Here is a 24032-nt window from a genome sequence, read left to right on the forward strand (position 1 = left end):
GAGTTTTTTTCAATTTTTTTCAACTTTTAAAAAAATTGTCTTTTCAGTTTGAAATGTCCACCTTTTCATAACAATGTTGTTTTTTTAATCTTATTTACAATATTTTTGGTTGAATAATACATTTTTATTTGTTGTTTTTGTTTTGCGGGGCATATGCTTGTTTGCCTTAGAGAATTGTTAACCCAAAGTTTTGTGAGCTATGTTCATTTTTTTCTGTTTGTATTCTATGATTTGGAATTTGCATGTCGTGACTTCTGCGTTGATGCATGATTTTTGCATTACTTTGAGTGATTCTGTTGTCTAAGAAGTTTAAATTCACTGAACCTGTTTTAGAATTCCATCACAAGTACATCACAAGTATCGCAGCATGGCATTACCTTATCATACCCTAGCTCACTTCTGCTTTTAGTCTGATTGACCCTCTTTACCCCCTCCTCCCCGTCCCTCTGCAGTGCCTGCCCTGGCCAGACCCACTACTCCTCTAGCTGGGGCCCTGGTGCCTCCTCCACGACCCTCCTCCAGACCCAAACTACCCACAGGAAAACTCACAGGAATCACTGAAATTGTGAGTGTCTCCGGCAGAGTATCTGCCCAGTATCTAACATATCTCTTTGTGCATTAGAACATTGATTGATGGAACCATTCTCTATTAATTCATGATAATGGACCACATACTATTTCGAGTTTTTCACTCTTGCTATATACAGTACCCTGTATGGGGTTTACTTGCCATATCCGTTACTATTGGTTACATTTCTGTGTTTGTGTGGTCTAACCAGGTACGGCCGTTCAGCCCGCCCAAGACGTTGTCCAACGCCAGTCTTCCTCTGGCTGCTCCCCTCGCCCGGGCAGAGAGCTCCTCCTCCCTGTCCTCCACCGCCTCCCTCAGTGCCTCCAACACACCCACCGTGGGTAAGAACATGACAAAGCTCCATCACCTTCCCATCTCTGTACCTCCTCTTTACAGTCTTCTCCTTTCACCTCCTCTACTGCAATTCACATTTCTTAACAACGTCCTTTCCTCTCAAACAATTCTCAGCTTGTTCCTCTCCTCCACTCTCACCTGACCTAACCCCACTTCTTGTCTTTAAATCTTATTGGGCTTCTCTCCTTCCCTCACTCTTCTCCTCCTCTCAGGGCCTGAGCATACCTTTCGTCTCTCCCGCTCCTCTCCGGAACCAGAGTTCCTCCTTTCTCCCTCTCTTCTGTTTCTCCTCAGCCAAAGTGAGTCTCCTTTCTCCCACCTTTCTCCTTCACTCCGTAAAGCACCTAATGCACACAGTGTGTCTTTAGGGTTTGTCACCCATCCTGATTTCGTACACATGCTCACATTCACACCCAGGTGTGTTGGTTTGGAGCCCATTGCCCTGTGCCATCATCTCACCTCATCTCACCACATTCTTGGGTTTTTTGGTTTCTTTCCTCTTTTCTTTTGTTGGGCCCTTTAAAGAGGATGATGGTTTCATTGGGAAGCTGCCCACCTTTGAGAAGCGCTGTGAAACGCCTGCAGGTAGGGGGTGTGGTCAAATAGCCCGGACACGCCTCTCTGTGTGTGACACACTAACAACGGCCACTCGGATTGGCTGTCTAATCTCTGTCTGCCTGCTTATGAAATGTATCTCTCTTCTCAACGCGTCTGTCAGCATACGCCCGTCTCTCATTGTGAACGTCCATGTAATCAACAAACCGTAAAGCATGGTTGTGTTCTGTTAAATAACAAATCATTTAAAGGTTGGAAGTTAATTGCAGTGTTTAACAGTTCTTACTCAAAGAATCCCAGACAGTAATTAATTCCAATGGTACGTTTATAATAATTCTTAAAAATACATCATATTTTACCCAAATCTAGAACATTTTAATTCCTAGAGAGGTGTGATTTGTTTTGGTATGTAATGTCTTGGGATTTTTTAAATGTACTTTTCCTCTGAAATAATGGAATGATTATTAGCCTATTTTCCATAATGATATAATTGAATGAATGACCTTATTATGTAGTAAATTAACTGTGTTCTTCAGGTTGTGTTGTCTGTTGCATGAGTGAGTGTGAGCCTTTCTCGTTTTGATGTCAAAGTTAAATTGAATTGTACACTTCAGTCATAACAGTACACTCATTTGATCTTTCTTTCTTTATCTCTCTCCCTCTCTATCCCCCACAACTCTCTCCTCCTCTTTCTTTCTTTCTTTCTTTCTTTCTTTCTTTCTTTCTTTCTTTCTTTCTTTCTTTCTTTCTTTCTTTCTTTCTTTCTTTCTTTCTTTCTTTCTTTCTTTCTTTCTTTCTTTCTTTCTTTCTTTCTTTCTCCCTTTCTTTCTCCCTTTCTATCTCTCCCTCTCTCAGGGACATCTCGCGGTCCCAGCCCGGTGACCCTGGCATCCCAGGATGCCTTGCCCATCGCTGTGGCCTTCACAGAGTCTGTTAATGCCTACTTCAAAGGAGCTGATCCCACTAAGTGAGTCTCACATGACCACCTACAGCTCAGAGAGCTAGCCTGGGCCTAACACACACAGCACCCAGGCACGAACACACCACCTGCACGCAAGTGAACACACACCTTGCACATAGACACACACAAACGCGTACACACACACTATGAACAACCATTGTTCCACTGCATTTACTGCTGCATACTGCTATTCAACTCGTCCATGCACATAATATGTTACTCAAATATTAAAGTTAAACTTTGCTCCATACTTCACACACACATGATGAGCCAGTGGGTCTGTCTGTCTGCGTCTGTCTGTCTGCGTCTGTCTGTCTGTCTGCGTCTGTCTGTCTGTCTGTCTGTGCGTCTGTCTGTCTGTGCGTCTGTCTGTCTGTGCGTCTGTCTGTCTGTGCGTCTGTCTGTCTGTGCGTCTGTATCTGTCTGTCTGTGCGTCTGTATCTGTCTGTCTGTGCGTCTGTATCTGTCTGTCTGTGCGTCTGTATCTGTCTGTCTGTGTGCGTCTGTCTGTGTGCGTCTGTCTGTGTGCGTCTGTCTGTGTGCGTCTGTCTGTGTGCGTCTGTCTGTGTGCGTCTGTGCGTCTGTGCGTCTGTGCGTCTGTCTCTGTGCGTCTGTCTGTCTGTCTGTGCGTCTGTCTGTCTGTGCGTCTGTCTGTCTGTGCGTCTGCCTGTCTGTGTGCATCTGTCTGTGTGCGTCTGTCTGTGCATCTGCCTGTCTGTGTGCGTCTGTCTCTGTCTGTCTGTGCATCTGTCTGCGTCTGTCTGTGCGTCTGTCTGTGCGTCTGTCTGTCTGTGTGCGTCTGTCTGTGCGCCTGTCTGTGTGCGTCTGTCTCTGTCTGTCTCTGCATCTGTCTGTGCGTCTGTCTGTCTGTCTGTCTGTGTGCGTCTGTCTGTCTGTCTGTCTGTGTGTGTCTGTCTGTCTGTCTGTCTGTGTGCGTCTGTCTGTCTGTCTGTCTGTCTGTGTGCGTCTGTCTGTCTGTCTGTGTGCGTCTGTCTGTCTGTGTGCTTCTGTCTGTGTGCGTCTGTCTCTGTGCGTCTGTCTCTGTGCGTCTGTGCGTCTGTCTCTGTGCGTCTGTCTGTCTGTGCGTCTGCCTGTCTGTGTGCATCTGTCTGTGTGCGTCTGTCTGTGCATCTGCCTGTCTGTGTGCGTCTGTCTGCGTCTGTCTGTGCGTCTGTCTGTGCGTCTGTCTGTCTGTGTGCGTCTGTCTGTGCGCCTGTCTGTGTGCGTCTGTCTCTGTCTGTCTCTGCATCTGTCTGTGCGTCTGTCTGTCTGTCTGTCTGTGTGCGTCTGTCTGTCTGTCTGTGTGTGTCTGTCTGTCTGTCTGTGTGCGTCTGTCTGTCTGTGTGTGTCTGTCTGTCTGTCTGTCTGTGTGCGTCTGTCTGTCTGTCTGTGTGCGTTTGTCTGTCTGTCTGTGTGCGTCTGTCTGTCTGTCTGTCTGTCTGTGTGCGTCTGTCTGTCTGTCTGTCTGTGTGCGTCTGTCTCTGTCTGTGTGCGTCTGTCTCTGTCTGTGTGCGTCTGTCTGTGTGCGTCTGTCTCTGTGCGTCTGTGCGTCTGTCTCTGTGCGTCTGTCTGTCTGTCTGTGCGTCTGTCTGTCTGTACGTCTGTCTGTCTGTGCGTCTGCCTGTCTGTGTGCATCTGTCTGTGTGCGTCTGTCTGTGCATCTGCCTGTCTGTGTGCGTCTGTCTCTGTCTGTCTGTGCATCTGTCTGCGTCTGTCTGTGTGCGTCTGTCTGTGCGCCTGTCTGTGTGCGTCTGTCTCTGTCTGTCTCTGCATCTGTCTGTGCGTCTGTCTGTCTGTCTGTCTGTCTGTCTGTGTGCGTCTGTCTGTCTGTCTGTCTGTGTGCGTCTGTCTGTCTGTCTGTCTGTCTGTCTGTCTGTGTGCGTCTGTCTGTCTGTCTGTGTGCGTCTGTCTGTCTGTCTGTGTGCGTCTGTCTGTCTGTCTGTGTGCGTCTGTCTGTCTGTCTGTGTGCGTCTGTCTGTCTGTCTGTGTGCGTCTGTCTGTCTGTCTGTGTGCGTCTGTCTGTCTGTGTGCGTCTGTCTGTCTGTGTGCGTCTGTCTGTCTGTGTGCGTCTGTCTGTCTGTGCATATGTCTGTCTGTGCATATGTCTGTCTGTGCGTCTGTCTGTGCGTCTGTCTGTGTGCGTCTGTTTGTCTGTCTGTGTGCGTCTGTCTGTGCGTCTGTCTGTGCGTCTGTCTGTCTGTCTGTCTGTCTGTGCGTCTGTCTTTCTGTGCATCTGTCTGTGTGTGTCTGTCTGTCTTTCTGTGCGTCTGGCTTTCTGTGCGTTTGTCTTTCTGTGCGTCTGTCTGTGCGTCTGTCTTTCTGTGTGTCTGTGCGTCTGTCTGTCTGTCTGTCTGTGTCTGTCTGTCTTTCTGTGCGTCTGTCTTTCTGTGCGTCTGTCTTTCTGTGCGTCTGTCTTTCTGTGCGTCTGTCTGTGCGTCTGTCTTTCTGTGTGTCTGTGCGTCTGTCTGTGCGTCTCTGTCCGTCTGTCTGTGCATCTGTCTGTCTTTCTGTCTGTCTTTCTGTGCATCTGTCTGTCTTTCTGTGCGTCTGTCTGTCTTTCTGTGCGTCTGTCTGTCTTTCTGTGCATCTGTCTGTCTGTGTGCGTCTGTCTGTCTGTGCGTTTCTGTGCGTTTGTCTGTCTGTGCGTATGTCTGTCTGTCTGCGTCTGTCTGTGCGTCTGTCTGTCTGTGCGTTTGTCTGTCTGTGCGTCTCTGTGCGTTTGTCTGTCTGTCTGCGTCTGTGTCTGTCTGTGTCTGCGTCTGTCTGTGCGTATGTCTGTCTGTGCGTATGTCTGTCTGTCTGTCTGTCTGCGTCTGTCTGTGCGTCTGTCTGTCTGCATGTGCGTCTGTCTGTCTGCGTGTGCGTCTGTCTGTCTGCGTGTGCGTCTGTCTGTCTGCGTGTGCGTCTGTCTGTCTGCGTGTACGTCTGTCTGTCTGTGCGTCTGTCTGTGCGTCTGTCTGTCTGTGCGTCTCTGTGCGTTTGTCTGTCAGTGCGTCTGCGTCTGTCTGTGCGTCTGCGTCTGTCTGTCTGTGCGTCTGTCTGTCTGTGCGTCTGTCTGTCTGTGCGTCTGTCTGTCTGTGCGTCTGTCTGTCTGTGCGTCTCTGCTTTTGTCTGTCTGTGCGTATGTCTGTCTGTGCGTGCGTCTGTCTGTGCGTCTGTCTGTGCGTGCGTCTGTCTGTCTGTGCGTATGTCTGTGCGTGCAATGATTTTGGTTAGACCGACACTACTCTTTCAGAGTGGATAACCCACATGGGGCAGATTATAGTCTGGGACATAGAAAACATACACCCTTTTATTGGTTAACTGCTGTTAAATTGCTGCTGTGCAAAATTATTATTTTTGCAGGGATTAGCAAATGGAACATTTCATAAGCAGTGCAGTGGACACACAGGGCAGGGTTGGGGCTCGCACGTAGACCACACCACAGCAGACTGGGATGGGGCTAGACTACCGGGCCTTGTTTACATTTGGACTGAGTTAGCCTTGGCCTGAGTTGTACTGGGTCGAATTTAGACGTGGATGAGTTACATTTGGAGTTAAACGAGTGGACTAACTAAGACTGAGACTGTGCACTGCCTCAGACTACAATTCTATTAAAGGTACAGTACTGTGATAGACTGGACTAGTGGGCAGATGTTTAACCCTTTGTGTTAACACTCTGCTGTGCCGCTCAGGCGCATAGTGAAGATCACAGGTTTAACACTAGAACCGCTGGGCTTTTTAGCCTATAAGTACCCCCTAGGCTAGATAGAGAACGTTTCCGGGCGTCCCCTTTAGCATACGCATCAGATGCATATCAACTCGCATGGTGTGCAGGACAAATTATTTGCAATAAACATAAGCACCAATGCTTATGATGATGATTCGGTTATTATTGGAGTAAGGTTCAAGCTGGGGCAAACTGTGACACCAATCAGGCCCTCGATGACTGGAATTGCCCAAGACAAAGGAGATGACTGTGGACTACAGGAAAAAGAGGACCGAGCACGCCCCCATTCTCATTGACGAGGCTGCAGTGGAGCAGGTTGAGAGCTTCAAGTTCCTTGGTGTCCACATCACCAACAAACTAACATGGTCCAAGCACACCAAGACAGTCGTGAAGAGTGCACGACAAATCCTATTCCCCCTCAGGAGACTGAAAAGATTTGGCATGGGTCCTCAGATCCTCAAAAGGTTCTACAGCTGCACCATCGAGAGCATCCTGACTGGTTGCATCACTGCCTGGTATGGCAACTGCTCGGCCTCTGACCGCAAGGCACTACAGAGGGTAGTGCGAACGGGGCCAAGCTTCCTGCCATCCAGGACCTCTATACCAGGCGGTGTCAGAGGAAGGCCCTAAAAATTGACTCCAGCCACCCTAGTCATAGACTGTTCTCTCTGCTACCGCATGGTAAGCGGTACCGGAGCGCCAAGTCTAGGTCCAAGAGGCTTCTAAACAGCTTCTACCCCCTAGCCATAAGACTCCTGAACACCTAATCAAATGGCTACCCAGACTATTTGCATTGCCCCCCCTTTTACACCGCTGCTACTCTTTGTTGTTATCATCTATGGATAGTCACTTTAATAACTCTACCTACATGTACATTTTACATACACTTAGGTTGGTTAAAGCCATTTGTGAAGTGGTTTTTCAACCACTCCACAAATGTCTTGTTAACAAACTATAGTTTTGAGAAGTCGATTAGGACATCTACTTTGTGCATGACACAAGTCATTTTTCCAACAATTGTTTACAGACAGATTATTTCACTTATAATTCACTGTATCACAATTCCAGTGGGTCAGAAGTTTACATACACTAAGTTGACTGTGGCTTTAAACAGCAAGGAAAATTCCAGAAAATTATGTCATGGCTTTAGAAGCTTATGATAGGCTAATTGACATAATTTGAGTCAATTGGAGGTGTACCTGTGGATGTATTTCAAGGCCTACCTTCAAACTCAGTACCTCTTTGCTTGACATCATGGGAAAATTAAAAGAAATCAGCCAAGACCTCAGAAAAACAATTGTAGACCTCCACAAGTCTGGTTGATCCTTGGGAGCAATTTCCAAACGCCTGAAGGTACCACATTCATCTGTACAAACAATAGTACGCAAGTATAAACACCATGGGACCACGCAGCCCTCATACCACTCAGGAAGGAGATGCGTTCTGTCTCCTAGCGATGAACGTACTTTGTTTCGAAAAGGGCAAATCAATCCCAGAACAACAGCAAAGGACCTTGTGAAGATGCTGGAGGAAACGGGTACAAAAGTATCTATATCCACAGTAAAAACGAGTCCTATATCGACATAACCTGAAAGGCCACTCAGCAAGGAACAAGCCACTGCTCCAAAACCGCCATTAAAAAAAACAGACTTCGGTTTGCAACTGCACATGGGGACAAAGATTGTACTTTTTGGAGAAATGTCCTCTGGTCTGATGAAACAAAAATAGAACTGTTTGGCCATAATGACCATCATTATGTTTGGAGGAAAAAGGGGGACGCTTACAAGCCGAAGAACACCATCCCAACCGTGAAACACGAGGGTGGCAGCATCATGTTGTGGGGGTGCTTTGCTGCAGGAGGGACTGGTGCACTTCACAAAATAGATGCCATCATGAGGATGGAAAAGTATGTGGACATATTGAAGCAACATCTCAAGACATCAGTCAGGAACTTAAAGCTTGGTTGCAAATGGGTCTTCCAAATGGACAATGACCCCAAGCATACTTCCAAAGTTATGGCAAAATGGCTTAAGGACAGCAAAGTCAAGGTATTGGAGTGGACATCACAAAGCCCTGACCTCAATCCTATAGAAAATTTGAGGGCAGAACTGAAAAAGCATGTGCGAGCAAGGAGGCTGTCACGCTCTGACCATAGAGAGCCCTTGGTTCTCTATGGTGTAGTAGGTCAGGGCATGACTAGGGGGTGTTCTAGTTCAATATTTCTATGTTGGTGTTTTGTATGGTTCCCAATTAGAGACAGCTGGTAATCATTGCCTCTAATTGGGGATATTTAGGTAGCCATTTCTCCCACTTGTGTTGGTGGGATATTGTTTGGTTTTGTGCTTGTTGCACCACGTAGTCACGTTTTTGTTGCTTGTTATTTGTTTTGTTGAAGAAGTTTCACTTTAAATAAATATGTGGAAGTCAACACACGCTGCGCCTTGGTCCGTCTCTTACAACAACCGTGACAGAGGCCTACAAACCTGACTCAGTTACGCCAGCTCTGTCCGGAGGAATGGGCCAAAATTCACCCAACTTATTGTGGGAAGCTTGTGGAAGGCTACCTGAAACGTTTGACCCAAGTTAAACAATTTAAAGGCAATGCTACCAAATACTAATTGAGTGTATGTAAACTTAAAGTCCTAGTGAAAAACATATATTTTCGTTCTCTACAATTAAAACATTACAGTAATACATTTGATCAATTTTATTTGTAGATTTGATTGGTAAGAGTTATCGTAAGTAATACAGTTAAGTTTCAGCTTCTTTTGACAATGTAGGAAGTGAAAGATAATATAACCAGGCAGTTGTCACTCTCCATCACTGGTATGGAGTACAGCTCCACTGGTATGTTCTGCTCAGAGGGCGGCAGCTCCCTACTCTGTTTGTTCACGGTTCCGAGCAGGCTAGTCTTCTTTGCAATCAACTTGTCTGCCAGGGAAATTGATGTGAAGAAGTTGTCCGTTGTCACTGCCTTTGCCCATGTAACGCTCTGAGTCTCAAAACCACAGGCTCAAACAGTCGCTCACCCGCTGGCCTGCATTCATCTTTCCCCAGATATGGAAAGCCATTGAGCAAGTACTTGGTTTCGACATCGGCGGCCAACCAAAACTTGTGTCCAGTTTGTTGGCCATGTATTGGGTGAAATGGCACCGAAATCTGGTTTTGGAATAGTTGCTCATCAACAGTTATATTCTCTCCTGGCAATGCAGTTCGTCACACAACATTTCCAGGTGTCTGAGACGGTGGTGATCTTGGTCCATCTGCACTCGTGTTGGTATCCGTGCCATCAAAATGCAGGTGTCTCATAATCTCTCTGAAGCGGTTGCGTGGCATGGTCTCTTGGGAAAAACCTCAAACCTATCAGACCAAGTTAATATGAGTGCAATAAATGCTTTGAGTTCATGCATAGACATGTCCCACATACTGTTTCCTTTTCTGTGCGCATCCGCAGCAGTACAATCTCTGATGTGCTGCAACATCCGCATGTCACGTGAACAAAACTATCCAGTGTGGTGGCAATTTGTCTCTTTGCGTGAGCTGTAGGACCTGCTCTCTCTGCTGCTTTTCTCGTCTCCTCAGGTGTGGTGAAGATCACAGGTTTAACCCTTTACGTGCTGCTCTCCTTCACTCTCTAGGTGCATAGTAAAGATCACTGGCGACATGACCCTGTCCTTCCCCATGGGTATCATCAAGGTATTCACCAGTAACCCTTCCCCTGCCGTGCTCACCTTCAAACTGAAGAGCACTTCCAAACTGGAGCAGATCCTCCCCAACCAGACACTACTGTTCAGGTGAGTGGAGAAATTCCAACATTCTGATAACCATATCAACTGTGAATAAAACGTTAACATAAACATTCATACAACGTTTTAATGAACCTGATCAGGCATACAGGACCAAAGAGAATCATTCAGCTATATCAGTAAAGACCAGATTCCAATACAGGTGTGTGCGCGTATGGACCCAATGAAAGGCTGTAACACTGGTTGAACACCAGTGGACAAGACTGAAGCATATCAGGGTGGCAGCCCGTAGAGAGGGAGGGAATAGGGGTTGTGGGGTGATGAGGGAAAACCTAGCTTGCGTCATTGAGGGGAAATTCTATTAGCATCGGTCATAAACCTATCATTATCCTGGCAGCGAACTATTTTCCACCATTCCTCTTCAGACATCAGGTTCTCCACAGGCCATGTCTAGAGGAGTGTTGCGTCAACTCTCAACAAGCTACAATATCACCTCTAAATTGAAGCTTCATGTTGTGTTTTCTCCAGCATAGCCACCATGTGTCTAGCCCTAGCCAACTTATTAGCAGTGAATCATCAGTGGAAAACAGACAGCCACCTGAGAGTCTCTTTGAAGAGTGGATTCCTTTCTTCCCCCAAAGGAAAAGAGGATCTTTTCTTCCCTGTTTTCTTTCTGTCCTTCTCGGTCTGCTTCCTCTGGGTAACTCTGAGTCCACATGGTTGGACTAATTGAATCAAACGGAATTCATTTTTTAATAGCTGGGGGGCAATAAAAGGGTTTCCAAGCTATTGGAGCTCTGTGCAAGTGCGCATGCACACACACAGAGCAATGAATATTTGAGTCTCTGATCATTTTGTGTGTGTGTGTGTGTGTGTGTGTGTGTGTGTGTGTGTGTGTGTGTGTGTGTGTGTGTGTGTGTGTGTGTTATCCAGTGATCCCTCGCAAAGTGACACTAATACCAAGGACTTTTGGTTCAACATGCAAGCTCTCACATCCTACCTCAGGAAAGCATCAGAGCAGAACCCTGCTGCATCCTACTACAATGTGGACATCCTCAAATACCAGGTTAGTCCCAGACTAAACTAAATACTCACTTTAGTATATTGTATATACTACAGTATATACTCCAGAAGTAAAATAAGTTATACTCAAAATGAAACGTTTATTACCATCCAATTTGTGTTTGTAAATGTATTTATTTCACATATTGTTAGTGTATTAATTGTTTTGGCATCTCTCCAATAATATGATATTTGCTGTTTTCCTTCTGACCTTATGCTGTATCACTGGGTGTGCAGGTGTCCTCGAATGGGATCCAGTCGACCTCCCTCTGAACCTGGCAGTGTACTGGAAGTGCACCTCCGCTACCACTGACTTGACCTCTGACCTGTCCCTCTGTCTAGGTGTCCTCTAATGGGATCCAGTCCACCCCTCTGAACCTGGCAGTGTACTGGAAGTGTACCCCCACCACCACTGACCTGAGGCTGGACTACCGTTACAACCCAGAGTCCATGCTCTGCCCCGGCCCTCTTTCCAACGTACAGGTCCTAGTGCCCGTAGACGGAGAGGTCATCAACATGCAGTCCCTGCCCAATGCTGTCTGGTGAGCGAAACGACCAGAGAACATGTGGACAGCAGTACTATTTAGTTGATATCTTTTTTTTTTATTAACCCCTCCACCTCTTCAGAGGACAAATATCTTTTAGTTTTTTTACAGCTATTTTTGCTACATATACATACATTTTACATACAAATTTAGTATACACATTTTACATACAAATTTTACTTTTATATTTAAAGCAGTCACATAACAATAATACAATACCAAACATAAACTCTTTAATCCCAACCCTCAGCCACTCTCAGCCTATCACCATAGACCGCCCTCGTTTGGTTTCCATGTGCCGTATATTTTTCATTGTGCTATGAAGTTTTACATAGGTTAAAAAAAATTCTAATCGTATAGTATCCACAGATTTTGAGCTAAAGTTGAAAACCTTTCCTATGAATATTATTTATTGACTGACAATGGCTTTCCAAATCGCCCAACAATGCTATTTGTAAAGTTAATTTTAAGTGCATGTTGTGATTTTATTTATTTTTTTAACAATTCCTGAACCTGTGATCAGAAACAAGCTACATAGGGGCAATACCAGAATAAATTATCTATTGATTCTGTCTCTTTGTAGCAAAATCTACAGAGCTGAGATAGTTGTATGCCCCATATATATAGCAATCTGTTGGTGGCAAGAATTTTATAAACTCAGCAAAAAAAAATAAACGTCGCTTTTTCAGGAACCTGTCTTTGAAAGATAATTCGTAAGAATACAAATAACTTCACAGATCTTCATTGTGAAGGGTTTAAACACTGTTTCGCATGTTTGTTCAATGAACCATAAACAGTTAATGAACATGCACCTGTGGAACAGTCGTTAAGACATTAACAGCTTACAGACGGTAGGAAATTAAGGTCACAGTTATGAAAACTTAGGACACTAAAGAGGCCTTTCTACTGACTCTGAAAAACACCAAAAGAAAGATGCCCAGGGTCCCTGCTCATCTGCGTGAACGTGCCTTAGGCATGCTGCAAGGAGGCATAAGGATTGCAGATGTAGCCAGGGCAATAAATTGCAATGTACTGTGAGACGCCTAAGACAGGGAGACAAGACAGACAGCTGGTCGTCCTCGCAGTGGCAGACCACGTGTAACAACACCTGCACAGGATCGGTACATCCGCACATCACACCTGCGGGACAGGTACAGGATGGCAACAACACCTGCCCGACTTACACCAGGAACGCACAATACCTCCATCAGTGCTCAGACTGTCCGCAATAGGCTGAGAGAGGCTGGACTGAGGGCTTGTAGGCCTGTTGTAAGGCAGGTCATCACCAGACATCACCGGCAACAACGTCGCATATGGGCACAAACCCACCGTCACTGGACCGGACTGGCAAAAAGTGCCCTTCACTGTCAAGTCGCGATTTTGTCTCACCAGGGGTGATGGTCAGATTCGTGTTTATCGTCGAAGGAATGAGCATTACACCGAGGCTTGTACTCGAGTGGGATCGATTTGGAGGTGGAGGGTCTGTCATGGTCTGAGGCGGTGTGTCACAGCATCATCGGACTGAGCTTGTCGTCATTGCAGGCAATCTCAACGCTGTGCGTTACAGGGAAGACATCCTCCTCCCTCATGGTACCCTTCCTGCAGGCTCATCCTGACATGACCCTCCATGACAATGCCACCAGCCATACTGCTCGTTCTGTGCGAGATTTCCTGCAAGACAGGAATGTCAGTGTTCTGCCATGGCCAGAAAAGAGCCCGCATCTCAATCCCATTGAGCACGTCTGGGACCTGTTGAATCGGAGGGTGAGGGCTAGGGTCGTTCCCCCCAGAAATGTCTGGGAACTTGCAGGTGCCTTGGTGGAAGAGTGGGGTAACATCTCACAGCAAGAACTAGCAAATGCAGTTCATGAGGAGGAGATGCACTGCAGTACTTAATGCAGCTGGTGGCCACACCAGATACTGACTGTTACTTTTGATTTTGACACCCCCTTTGTTCAGGGACACATTATTCCATTTCTGTTAGTCACATGTCTGTGGAACATGTTCAGTTTATGTCTCAGTTGTTGAATCTTGTTATGTTCATACAAATATTTACACATGTTAAGTTTGCTGCAAATAAACGCAGTTGACAGTGAGAGGACGTTTCTTTTTTTGCTGATTTTAATTATTTAAATTTAAAAACTCTGTTGAATCAAGTGTAGTTTTTTGTACCAGTTCATAAACCATATGCCATGGAATTGGTACATTGAAAGTCTCTTCCCATTTATTGGTAGTGCTGCAATCAGTTGGTTGCAAGTTTGGATTGAGCAGATATTCCCATATATTTTCGATAACTGCATATGACATAACTCCTCCATTTCTATTCATAATATCATGAATAAATATAATTAAAAAAATTATTAATCAGTACATTTGAGTTTAACCATAACATTTGTTGTAATATTTGTTCTATCTTTTATGGAGGATAAAACTGAAATTGTAACCAGCTTTGTATGGCTTGTTTAAAAGGGAGATACTTTAAACAAAATTAAATGTTCAATTAGTCGGAAATTAGAAGTTGTATAAAGGCAAAAAGGCCATTTTTGAACAAAGGATGAGCCTTTCTTAATAATCTACTGGAGAAGCATTTTGGGTTTAAGTATAACTTATGCATGAGTGAAGATTATTGGTAAACTACAAGGTAGTGTAAACACTGTATTTTTTTACAATCCAATACGTAATATGGTACACTTGTCATAATTAGGTTTTAATCCAGAGAGGCTAGAAAAGTGATCAAGATCTTCAATGAGACTGTGCAGAGATCCAGATTGCAGACTTAAGAAAAAACTCATCAGCATACATTGACACTTGTTTTTATCCCCAGGATGTCTAACCCCTTGATGTTCTTGTTGGATCTAATTTTAATAGTTGGCATTTCAATGGCCATAATAAATAGATATGGAGACAACGGACAGCCTTGTTTTACTCCTCTTAAAAGCTCAATACTTTCCGAGAAGTAACCATTATTTACTATTTTACAATGTTGTGATTTTTTTCATCACAACATTGAAGTGTTAAAGGCCTTCAGTTTTTTAAATGGACTGGATCTTTATACTTACCATCTGGATACTGCTTTAGTAGTAATGAAATCAGACCTTCTTGTTGAGTACCTGAAAGTCTACCATTTGTATAAGAGTAATTGAAACAGGCTAATAATGGATCTTTGAGTGCACAAAAAAGGTTTGATATACCTCTACTGGTATACTGTCAAGCCCTGGTGTTTTTCCAGACTGAAAAGATTTAATTGCATCAAAACGTTATTCTTCTGTAAGTTGGCCTTCACACAGGTCTTTCTGTAAATGTGTTAATTTTACATGATGATGATTATTATTAGGAAAGAAATCCTTACATCATTCAGTGGAAATGGAAGAGACTGAAAATAAAACATATGCTTAAAATATTTTGCTTCCTCTTTCAAAATATAATTTGGTGAATCATGGATAACTCCATTTGTAACAAGTTTCTGTAAATTATTTTTGTGTATTTTTAACCATTTTCCATCCAATTAACTTTATTTTGTAATATATTACACTTGATTGTTCTTGAATAAGTACCTCCATTTATTTTTGTTTTTCCTATTTTGTGCCTCTATAGTACAGTTCTGCGATGTTACTTCCTCTATTTCCTTTATTAGTCTAATCTCTTTTGACCTAAACTGCTTTTGTTTTAATGCTGAGTATTCTATTGGATGGCCTCTAAAAGTACATTTGAAAGTGTCCCATACAATAAGGGGATATGCTGTACCTATGTTGTGCAAAAAAAAAGTAAATGATAAATTATTTTGTCTTAGTTAAGAACAAATTCATCCAATAGGCTTTGATTAAAATGTCCAATATCCCAGTGGAAATTCAGTAAGAGTTATATGGAGGCCAATTAGATGGTGGTCCGATCGCATTCGGTCTCCTATTAATACTTTTTTTAAACTTTTGATGTCAGGAAGAATGAGACTAGGAAGTAATCAAGACGGCTAGCTTGATTTAGCCGCCTCCATGTATATCACACTAGGTCAGGGTTTTTCAACCTCCATATATCCACTAGTTCTAATGTATCCATGATCTTTGTGATCTCCTTAAGTGCTTGAGGGTGATAGTTTGTAGAATGATTTCCTTTACGATCCATCGAGGTACTTAAAACCGTGTTATAATCGCCCACCATAATAATAGATTATTTTGTTGCTTGTGAGCTCAATAAATTATGATATATATTTTCGAAGAAGTGTGGGTCATCATTATTTGGCCCATATAGATTAATTAGCCAGATCTGTTTTTGGTCCAATAGCATATTTAAAATAATCCATCTTCCTTGCAGATCTGTTTGTGCCATCTGATCAAAATTTGTATCAATTAGTATAATCACCCCTTTTGAGTTTCTTTGCCCATGACAAAAATCTATTTCTCCCTCCCAGTCCTTTTTCCACCCAACCTCATCTATATTTGTAGAATGAGTTTCCTGTAAACAATAGATATTATATTATTTATCTTTTAGCCATGTAAAAATGTATATCTTTTTTTATGATCTGCTATACTTATTTCCGCACTTACCATAATGATACCCAAGTTTCAATTATACTTACCACAACCAATGTTTGTAAACTTACCATTAAAAAGCACCATGATGATAGTACCATAATAATTTGCAACTTTGTAAACCTCCAATTGTCCTAATATTCCACCCACTAAAACCTCCCCCCCATATCTAGGTCTGTTCAACCAAAATATGGGGCAGTCCCATGATAACATAAATAACTATGAGGGTGCTTAAGGGAACTAACCAAATAACATTTTTACCAATAATAGATCATATTAATAGAAATAATAACAGCACAATTTTATAAATGCATGCTCATATTTTGAAAGTCCTAGCAAGGCTATAAGCATGTCAGCCCAGCCTGCTCAGTTCATTGGATTAAATTGTTCGAAAATTTTTGAAAAAATGAAGAGAAAACAACCTACATGTGTCGCAAGACCAGTCCTTTTTTTTTAATGTCCATTACATGCAAGACATTTCATGTAGTCCTCATATAGCCTGTTGTATTCCGACAAAAAAAGGAGGAAGGAAAAAGGAACATAGATTCTAACGGCCGCTAATGACTACAAGTAAAAAATGTGTCTTAGGCATCACACTGCCCATAAAGGAATACCCAAGTTTAACTTACGATCGACTCTGACACAGCCATGGCACGATAGCCAAGAATACATGCATTACTGACAATCCATAGCGAGTAAACCTGTAAAACCAACCTTCTCTCCACCGATACACATTTAGTTTTTATTCCAGGGTCGTTGCTCTATCATCTCGGCTGTTTTACACATAGGCCTATATCATTAGGATCAGTAATATAAAATATAGCATAAATAGCTTATATAGAAATATAATATACCTTTCTCTCGCTTAGAGAAGTGCTTCCATAAGCCAGTGATTGTGTTAGTTCTACCGTTAACTTCAATCAGTTTATCCGTCTTAACCAGCCCGCCACACACTTATAGAGACAACAACCCTGTTGACAATACCTACTCCATTTGCCGGTGTGTATCGGAACAATAATCATCCTTTACATTTTTTATATTGAGATTTATATTTTAAATGTAAAAGGGTAACAACACCAATTATTTTAGGATCGTATAGGCCTATTCCAATGGAGAACCGTTTTTAGTTATATAATAATTTTGCCTTATAATAAATCTATTAATATTTATTAAGTTTTATCTTAAAAGCGAATCGTTCCGATTCACATCGGCGAACAAGGGCCGAACTATATAACAGCTTTTAAGTCATAATATACCCGACCTCTACAATTAGGCTATCATATTAAACTAAAAAAACAACCTTGGTATTTCTAATGTTCAATCTTCGAATTAAATAAATAAACAATCATACAGAAAAAAAGATCAGCCTTACCCAACTTCGCCTTCCCCTGAATCAGAACCTGATATTACGTCCAAAGTTCCATATTGCCTAAATAGAAAAAGGATAAGTTCATCATACCCATTCTGCATTATCATAAGTCCAACCTTATTTTAAGTCCACATATAGTCCACGGTTCCATACTGCATGAAAAAAAAAACAAATAAGTCGTTCATGTAAAAAAAACAAATGAATCAAATCAAATGTTATTAGTCACATGCGCCGAATACAGCAGGTGTAGAACTTACAGTGAAATGCTTACTTACGAGCCCCTTAACCGACAGTGCAGTTTAAAAAAATACGGATAAGAGATAAAAGTAATTAAAGAGGAGCAGTAAAAAAATATATATATATATATATATACCTCCCGCAGTAGCCCAGGCAATAGATCCTGTTTTTAAGGCCTAAACCTCCCGCAGTAGCCCAGGCAATAGATCCTGTTTTTAAGGCCTAAACCTCCCGCAGTAGCCAAGGCAATAGATCCTGTTTTTAAGGCCTAAACCTCCCGCAGTAGCCCAGGCAATAGATCCTGTTTTTTTAACTGCTTGCTCATACTTGTAAGCAATGCTCTATCTTCTGGAGACATTAGTTATAAAAACGTCCCCCTCCAATGTTACATTTGTAATTTTAGACGGCTTCTCTTCAGTTTTGCTCGCAGAACTCGATTAAAGGTCTTCTCTTGTTCGCTTCTTTTTCGAGCATATCAAAATGCTGATTAATAAGTAGTTCCAGATTCTCTATATTATCCAGAATGTTTGTTTCATAGTTATCAGCTAATCCTCAATTTCTGTGATTTAATTCATGGGACAAGCTGTTCCTACCACGCTGCCACCTGCCAGTTACTGATGCTTTGATATATTGCTTGCTTGATTGATTCGAATTGACTGACTCATATTGATAAATTGATTTTCCATTACAAAAACAGACCACAACAGTCAAGACAGCACAGCACTGGCATCAGCTGTGAGCATGGTTAATGTTGTATTGTACTTATCGCTAGCATTACATGTGTGTTTTTGTTGTTGTATATCTGTAGTAACAGGAGTGTTTCCTCTAGGATTGGGGGCAGAGGTAGTGGCTAGAGTGGGGTCTTCCTGAATGACTGTGAGGTCATTTTTAACACTTTTTTTTAAAAGGACATTCCTACTCCAAAATGCATGAACATTTAATTATGTTCTCTTACTTTGAAATTCATTTTTCTTACCACATTTGAAAATCGAGGACTGTTTTAATTGTATTTCTTGAACTCAATGACATCACCAGCCAATTCTATATTAACCCCCAAAGAATTTAGCTAGCTTAACATTACTGCATCTTAGCTAACAATTATTACATGTGTCTATTGGCTACACTTCCAGGATTACACGCTAGCTAGCTAGTTACCTTGGCGGTTTCTCGGACCATCTGATGAAAATCTGAAGATATGTAACTTTGCCACTTTTCACTCTGATTTTAAAAGCCCATCTGTGCAGAAAAACATTTGAATTCTATATATACTTTATATATACATTGCATTCTGAAAGTATTCAGACCCCTTTATTTCTTCCACATTTTGTTACGTTACCGCCTTATTCTGAAATGTATAAAATATTTTTTTTCCGTCATCAATCTATACACAATACCCCATAATGACAAAGCAAAAACAGGTTTGTAGAATTTTTTTCAAAATCTTTGAAATAATAAACAGAAATACTTTATTTACATAAGTATTCTCAGACCCTTTGCTATGAGACTCACAATTTACCTTTTTTTTCAGTGGTGGCAACGATTTAAAATGAATGAATTTAGGGGAAACACTGAATAGTGTATCTGTGTTTGTCATGTCTCTATGGTAGAGTGGAAGTGCAACTACTTGTGTAAGATACATGTTCACATGTCTTCTTTCATCTCTTTCCACCAGGAACTCAGAGCTGAATAAGTCTCTATGGAAGCTGAGTGATATCTCAGAGAAGTCAGATAATGAAGGCTCGGGGTCTCTGAGGGCTAAGTTTGAGCTGTCGGACGGCCCGTCCACCCCATCCACCCTGGCTGTGCAGTTTATGAGCGAGGGGAGCACGCTGTCAGGGGTGGACATGGAGCTGTTGGGAGCCGGGTACAGACTGTCCCTCAACAAGAAGAGGTTTGCCACAGGTACGTATAGGACCAAGATCTAGACACACAATCTGACACCTGATAAAGGCTTCTGCAGCCAAAACATATGGGTGCAGGAATAAAGCAAAGGAGCATATATCATGTATGGTAGATTCTTTCTTTCCTACTCACCACATAATCTATTCTTACCTAGCTATAAGTGAATAGCTACAGGTAATAACTACTAACTTGTCACCAATTTATTGTTTTAATGTATCTGTTGTGACTTGAGGTGAAGACACGCCCTTTTGGTTAGTCAAATGTGAATGATGTGGTCTATACTGGGGTCTAATGTCTGTGTTCCTTATTCTCCTAGGTCGTTACATGGCAGACTGTTGAGTAGGCACACCGGCCTGGATCCCCAAGCACAACGGCTCTATTGAAAGCTTTTATTTTTAATATTGTAGTCATTTCTCTCATATTTATGGAAAGGGAGGGTTAGAGGGGAGAGGTGCAGCGAATACAATGGGTTTTTGTGACACATCCAGACATTTTGGAAACAGTCTTAATATTATGTCCCAATGTACCTGTCTGTCCCGGGAAGAGAGAAGAGAGCTTCTTACTGCAGTAAAGCAGCACTGAGTATTGAACACTGTTTTAAAAAAAATACAAATAAACGTTGAGCTGTCAGGAAATGTAAAGGTATAGATATTGAGAAGTGTAATGCTTTCTGATTTAATTCAGACTTTTATAAAGTCAGAATCGTAGTGTTTTGTTACGTATAGGTGACAATGTATGGCTTTTATATATATATATATATATATATATATATATATATATATATATATATATATATATATATATATATATATATATATATCCACAAAAAAAATTGGGAAAAAAATTCTGCACTAACAATCTTTCCGGACATTTTATTTTCTCTCCTTTGTAAATGTTCTGTGTTCCACTGAAGCTCTTGAGTAACAAAGATTTTGTGTAAAACGGTGAGAAGAGAAGATGTGAGAAGAGGAGTGGAAAGGCCATAGTTTCTTCCCTCACCCCCCTCTCCTTCTCTTCTCCAGTCAAAATACGGTCGCTGAGTATTGATTGTACTTTGCAAGACTTAACTCGATTTCTTTTTACAGATTTGTCTTTTTTTCTATTCTGATTGTGTGCAATGAAGAAATTGAAGTAGAAGCTGTCTTAAACTAAACAGCTTCTCTAAAACTGTCATGGCACAAGCTTAATTGGTTGTATGTTGCTTCAGACAACCATACAAAGTACTTTTTAAGTGTTTTTGTTCAAAGGAAAAAAACAATTTGTGGGCTGCACGTTTCGTCACAATATTGTTTTGAACATTGGTTTTAGGACTGATGCCCGACTGATCATTCCACTCAATGCATTGTCAATTTGTGATGATTAATTTTTAATCAAAAGTGCATTGCAGTGGCTTGGAAATATAATTATATTACTAAAGAAGGCAAATAATTCGTAGGAAAACCTTTTGTCATCATTTTGATGTTGCTATATTAACTTTAGATGCAGTATAATGTTTGCTAGCTAGCTAAGATTGAGTGGAATTCACCGGATAGCTAACTTTAGCATTGCTAGCTATTTTTGACGAACTGTGCTAGGTAATGACAACATTTCCATCTGCATGAAGTACATTTGACAACATGATAATGATGGCAAAGTTGTTTCTTACTAAATATTTGCCTACTTTAGCAATGTCATCGTATTTCCATGCCACTATAGTGTAATTTAGACAAAACAGTCATTAGCCCACGTTCTACTTTTGGGTATCAATATGGCTGTGACGTCTAGAACATTGATAACAATGGCAATGACACGGCCGAGTGACAGGTGCAACTCATACTTAACTGACCTCAGTGCCTCTTCTTTACTGTGGATAAATTCATGGAGAAACGTGCCTATCGTTTCTTTCTGCCCTTTTTGTATGTTAAAAAACACTGCTAACAAAAAAGAAAGCACTAATCTTGTGCCAGTTGTTGTTTTATAATAGTACTGTTTTCGGACATTGAAAGGAAAATGCCTCTAGTTTCTACACCAGTCAAACCCAAAGGCATCTGTCTTCCAGAAACCACTGATCCAGTGGACTCACTGTCTCAGTTCTCTCTTTGCTACCATGTCACCTTTGAAAGTCTTTTCAATCTTGGGTATTTTTCTCTCTTCGATCAGAGAGAGATCTTTGTTCCCAAAAAGCCTTCTGTCTATTTAAGAGCACTGGACAGCCTACTGACCTAGCTTCTTAATCAAAATCAGGCCAAATCAATTCTAGAAATGCCTTAAGAAAATATACCTTGACATCTGTTGATAACGGTAATACAATTCTATCCAGATGGGATAGGTTACATACTGTAACTGCCATGTTTGCCTGTGAGGAGAGAGACAGACAAAGGTTCTTGGTGCTGACTCGATGTCATACTGAGGGATTCATTCTTGCCTTATATAACAATGGAGGACCAGTATCTAGATGGGTTACATCTCCTAGATGGAGGGATATGCATACACGTTATGTAGCAGTTAGTTCTATCAATATCACAAACATGTTTTTGTATGCCTTTTTCATCCAATGCCTCCTACCCCAAACCATTGTTTTGACATAGGTATAGGTAAATGATCAGTACTGTATTGTCATTACAAACATTGATAATGGGCACATCAGCAACATTGTGATTGTGGACTATTTTCTAAAGGCCCCTCTAGGCATTGTAGGTTACTTCAATACTAGATTTGTACTGTTACTGTCCATCCTGTATGTGGCCATCTGACCACCGTATCCTTGTAGACACCTGGTCTTTGGAACAGTTAGGGTTTGATACTGTTAACGTTCTTGCTGCTTCTGAAATGACAGCCTATGCCCCACAGTATATAGTTCAATTATTTTGTTTAATAGTAGTGCACTATGGAATAGTGTGCCATTTCAGAGGCACTCTGAGTAGATCTGGTTAATCCAAGCCTTTCTCTTACTTGTATAAAAAGGTGCCTTTCGTCACATCGCATCGCTTACTAGTTAATATGTGATCCGCTCATAGAGATAGTTAGAGGACTCATCTCCATATATATCCATCTAGACTCCTCTCTATCTATCTCTATGTATCTCTGTATCCAACCTATCCTCAAATAAAACTGTTCAGTATAACAACAAAATACTTAGACCATGTGGCCACAGAATTTAATAACTATGAGAAAGAAGTAATTATTGTTTAACAATGTTGATGTTTAAAATATTATTTGTTTTGTACACAGTACGATTCGGTCAAGATTTCGTTTTGTAAGGGCATGGATTAATCTGAATCACCACTGTTTTTATTGGAAATGTTTAAATTGTGTGTACAATGTTTTTTAAAGATGAGATTTGCAACCTTCAGTAGCATTGTAGAGGCAGATACTTAGTTTAGTTGTATGATGGGTAAAATAATACACAAAAAAACCAACATTTATTTAAATCTCTTCAAGAACACTATATGACACCATACTGTCCCAACCAAATGATGTGAGGTTATCTGAATGGAGTTTAACTAAACTAAAGCATTATCATGCAAAACAAATGTAGCAGGTGAGGAACGTTTAGAGTGGAACAACATGTTTTTGTGGAGTTCTCCTTTAAACAGCACAGGCTACTCTTGATTCACCCCTCCGATCAGAGAAACCCCACACAGAAACGGGAATATATATGCAACGTATATTTAGCAAGCTGGTTCTTGCTGTCTCTACATAACACCCTGTGATTTTTTTTGGGGGGGGAGCTTGTCATTATGGGAATTCTTTATATGTATGTATGTCTGTCAAAAGGAGAGTTAAAAAAGCAAAATTGTGTGTGTATATGATTTCTCATGAAATGTACATTTTTACAAATATCTCAGCCACTTTTTTTTCTGTTCTCTTCATGATCGATCTCAATATGCCTGTATTAAATGTGTAATATATGAATATATACATGTGTATATAAAAATGACTACTTAAAATGGTGTCTCTTGTTTTTGTTTTTCTTCCTGTGCACCTATGTGAATCATCTAGATTCTAAATGTATATCCTAAATTCCTGATGATGCATTATAAGGCTATTGTCAAGGGGAGATCATTCAGAGATCACTATCAAGGTAAAAAAAAAATCACACATGAACCCTGTCAACTAAAGGTAGATTCATAACTAGGTCACTATGTGCAAGAACAATCTGTAAGAGACACACTTGCATAATATTGCTTTTTAAGAGATGACGGTTGATTTCTGGGTTGAGATAGAGCCTCGGTTTAGGTCTGATTTGTGTTTGGGGATCTCAACAAGCCCAGGCTCTGAATGAAAAACAGAGGATGATGAGACCTTGTTAGTATGAACCCTATTACAGCAGTATTACAGCAGCATTTGGAGCAATTTTCTCACTGACCTTCCAGAGACCTTATTATGTCCAACTGACTGGCCTTTGCCTCTCTTCTCCTGTCCTGGCTTCATTCAGCCCCACAATGACTTTAGAGTTTTTAAGTCAACAAATGACCGGTTGCTGTTAGGATGACAATATTCTCAGAGTTTTGGG

General features: G+C 41.6%; 1 protein-coding gene across 8 annotated transcripts in view; it reads left to right on the forward strand.

Moving 5' to 3' along the window:
- Positions 1-23469, forward strand: part of fcho2 (FCH and mu domain containing endocytic adaptor 2) — a 102129-nt gene extending 78660 nt beyond the window's left edge. For 5 of the 8 annotated variants that reach the window (XM_014128062.3, XM_082958081.1, XM_082958080.1 and 2 more), the window contains 9 exons: positions 453-565; positions 780-912; positions 1138-1224; positions 2336-2447; positions 9789-9944; positions 10830-10962; positions 11301-11500; positions 19308-19537; positions 19854-23469. In XM_014128062.3, coding sequence (XP_013983537.3) covers positions 453-565; positions 780-912; positions 1138-1224; positions 2336-2447; positions 9789-9944; positions 10830-10962; positions 11301-11500; positions 19308-19537; positions 19854-19876 — 1187 coding nt within the window. In that variant the 3' untranslated portion in view covers positions 19877-23469. Of the gene's footprint in view, positions 1-452; positions 566-779; positions 913-1137; positions 1225-1450; positions 1511-2335; positions 2448-9788; positions 9945-10829; positions 10963-11300; positions 11501-19307; positions 19538-19853 lie in introns of all 8 variants that reach the window. The other 3 variants (XM_082958083.1, XM_082958086.1, XM_082958082.1) reach the window with 2 other exon arrangements.
- Positions 23470-24032: the final 563 nt, after the last annotated feature.

This window comes from Salmo salar, chromosome 11 (genome assembly GCF_965601325.2).
Source record: "Salmo salar chromosome 11, fSalSal1, whole genome shotgun sequence".
Taxonomy (NCBI): domain Eukaryota; kingdom Metazoa; phylum Chordata; class Actinopteri; order Salmoniformes; family Salmonidae; genus Salmo; species Salmo salar.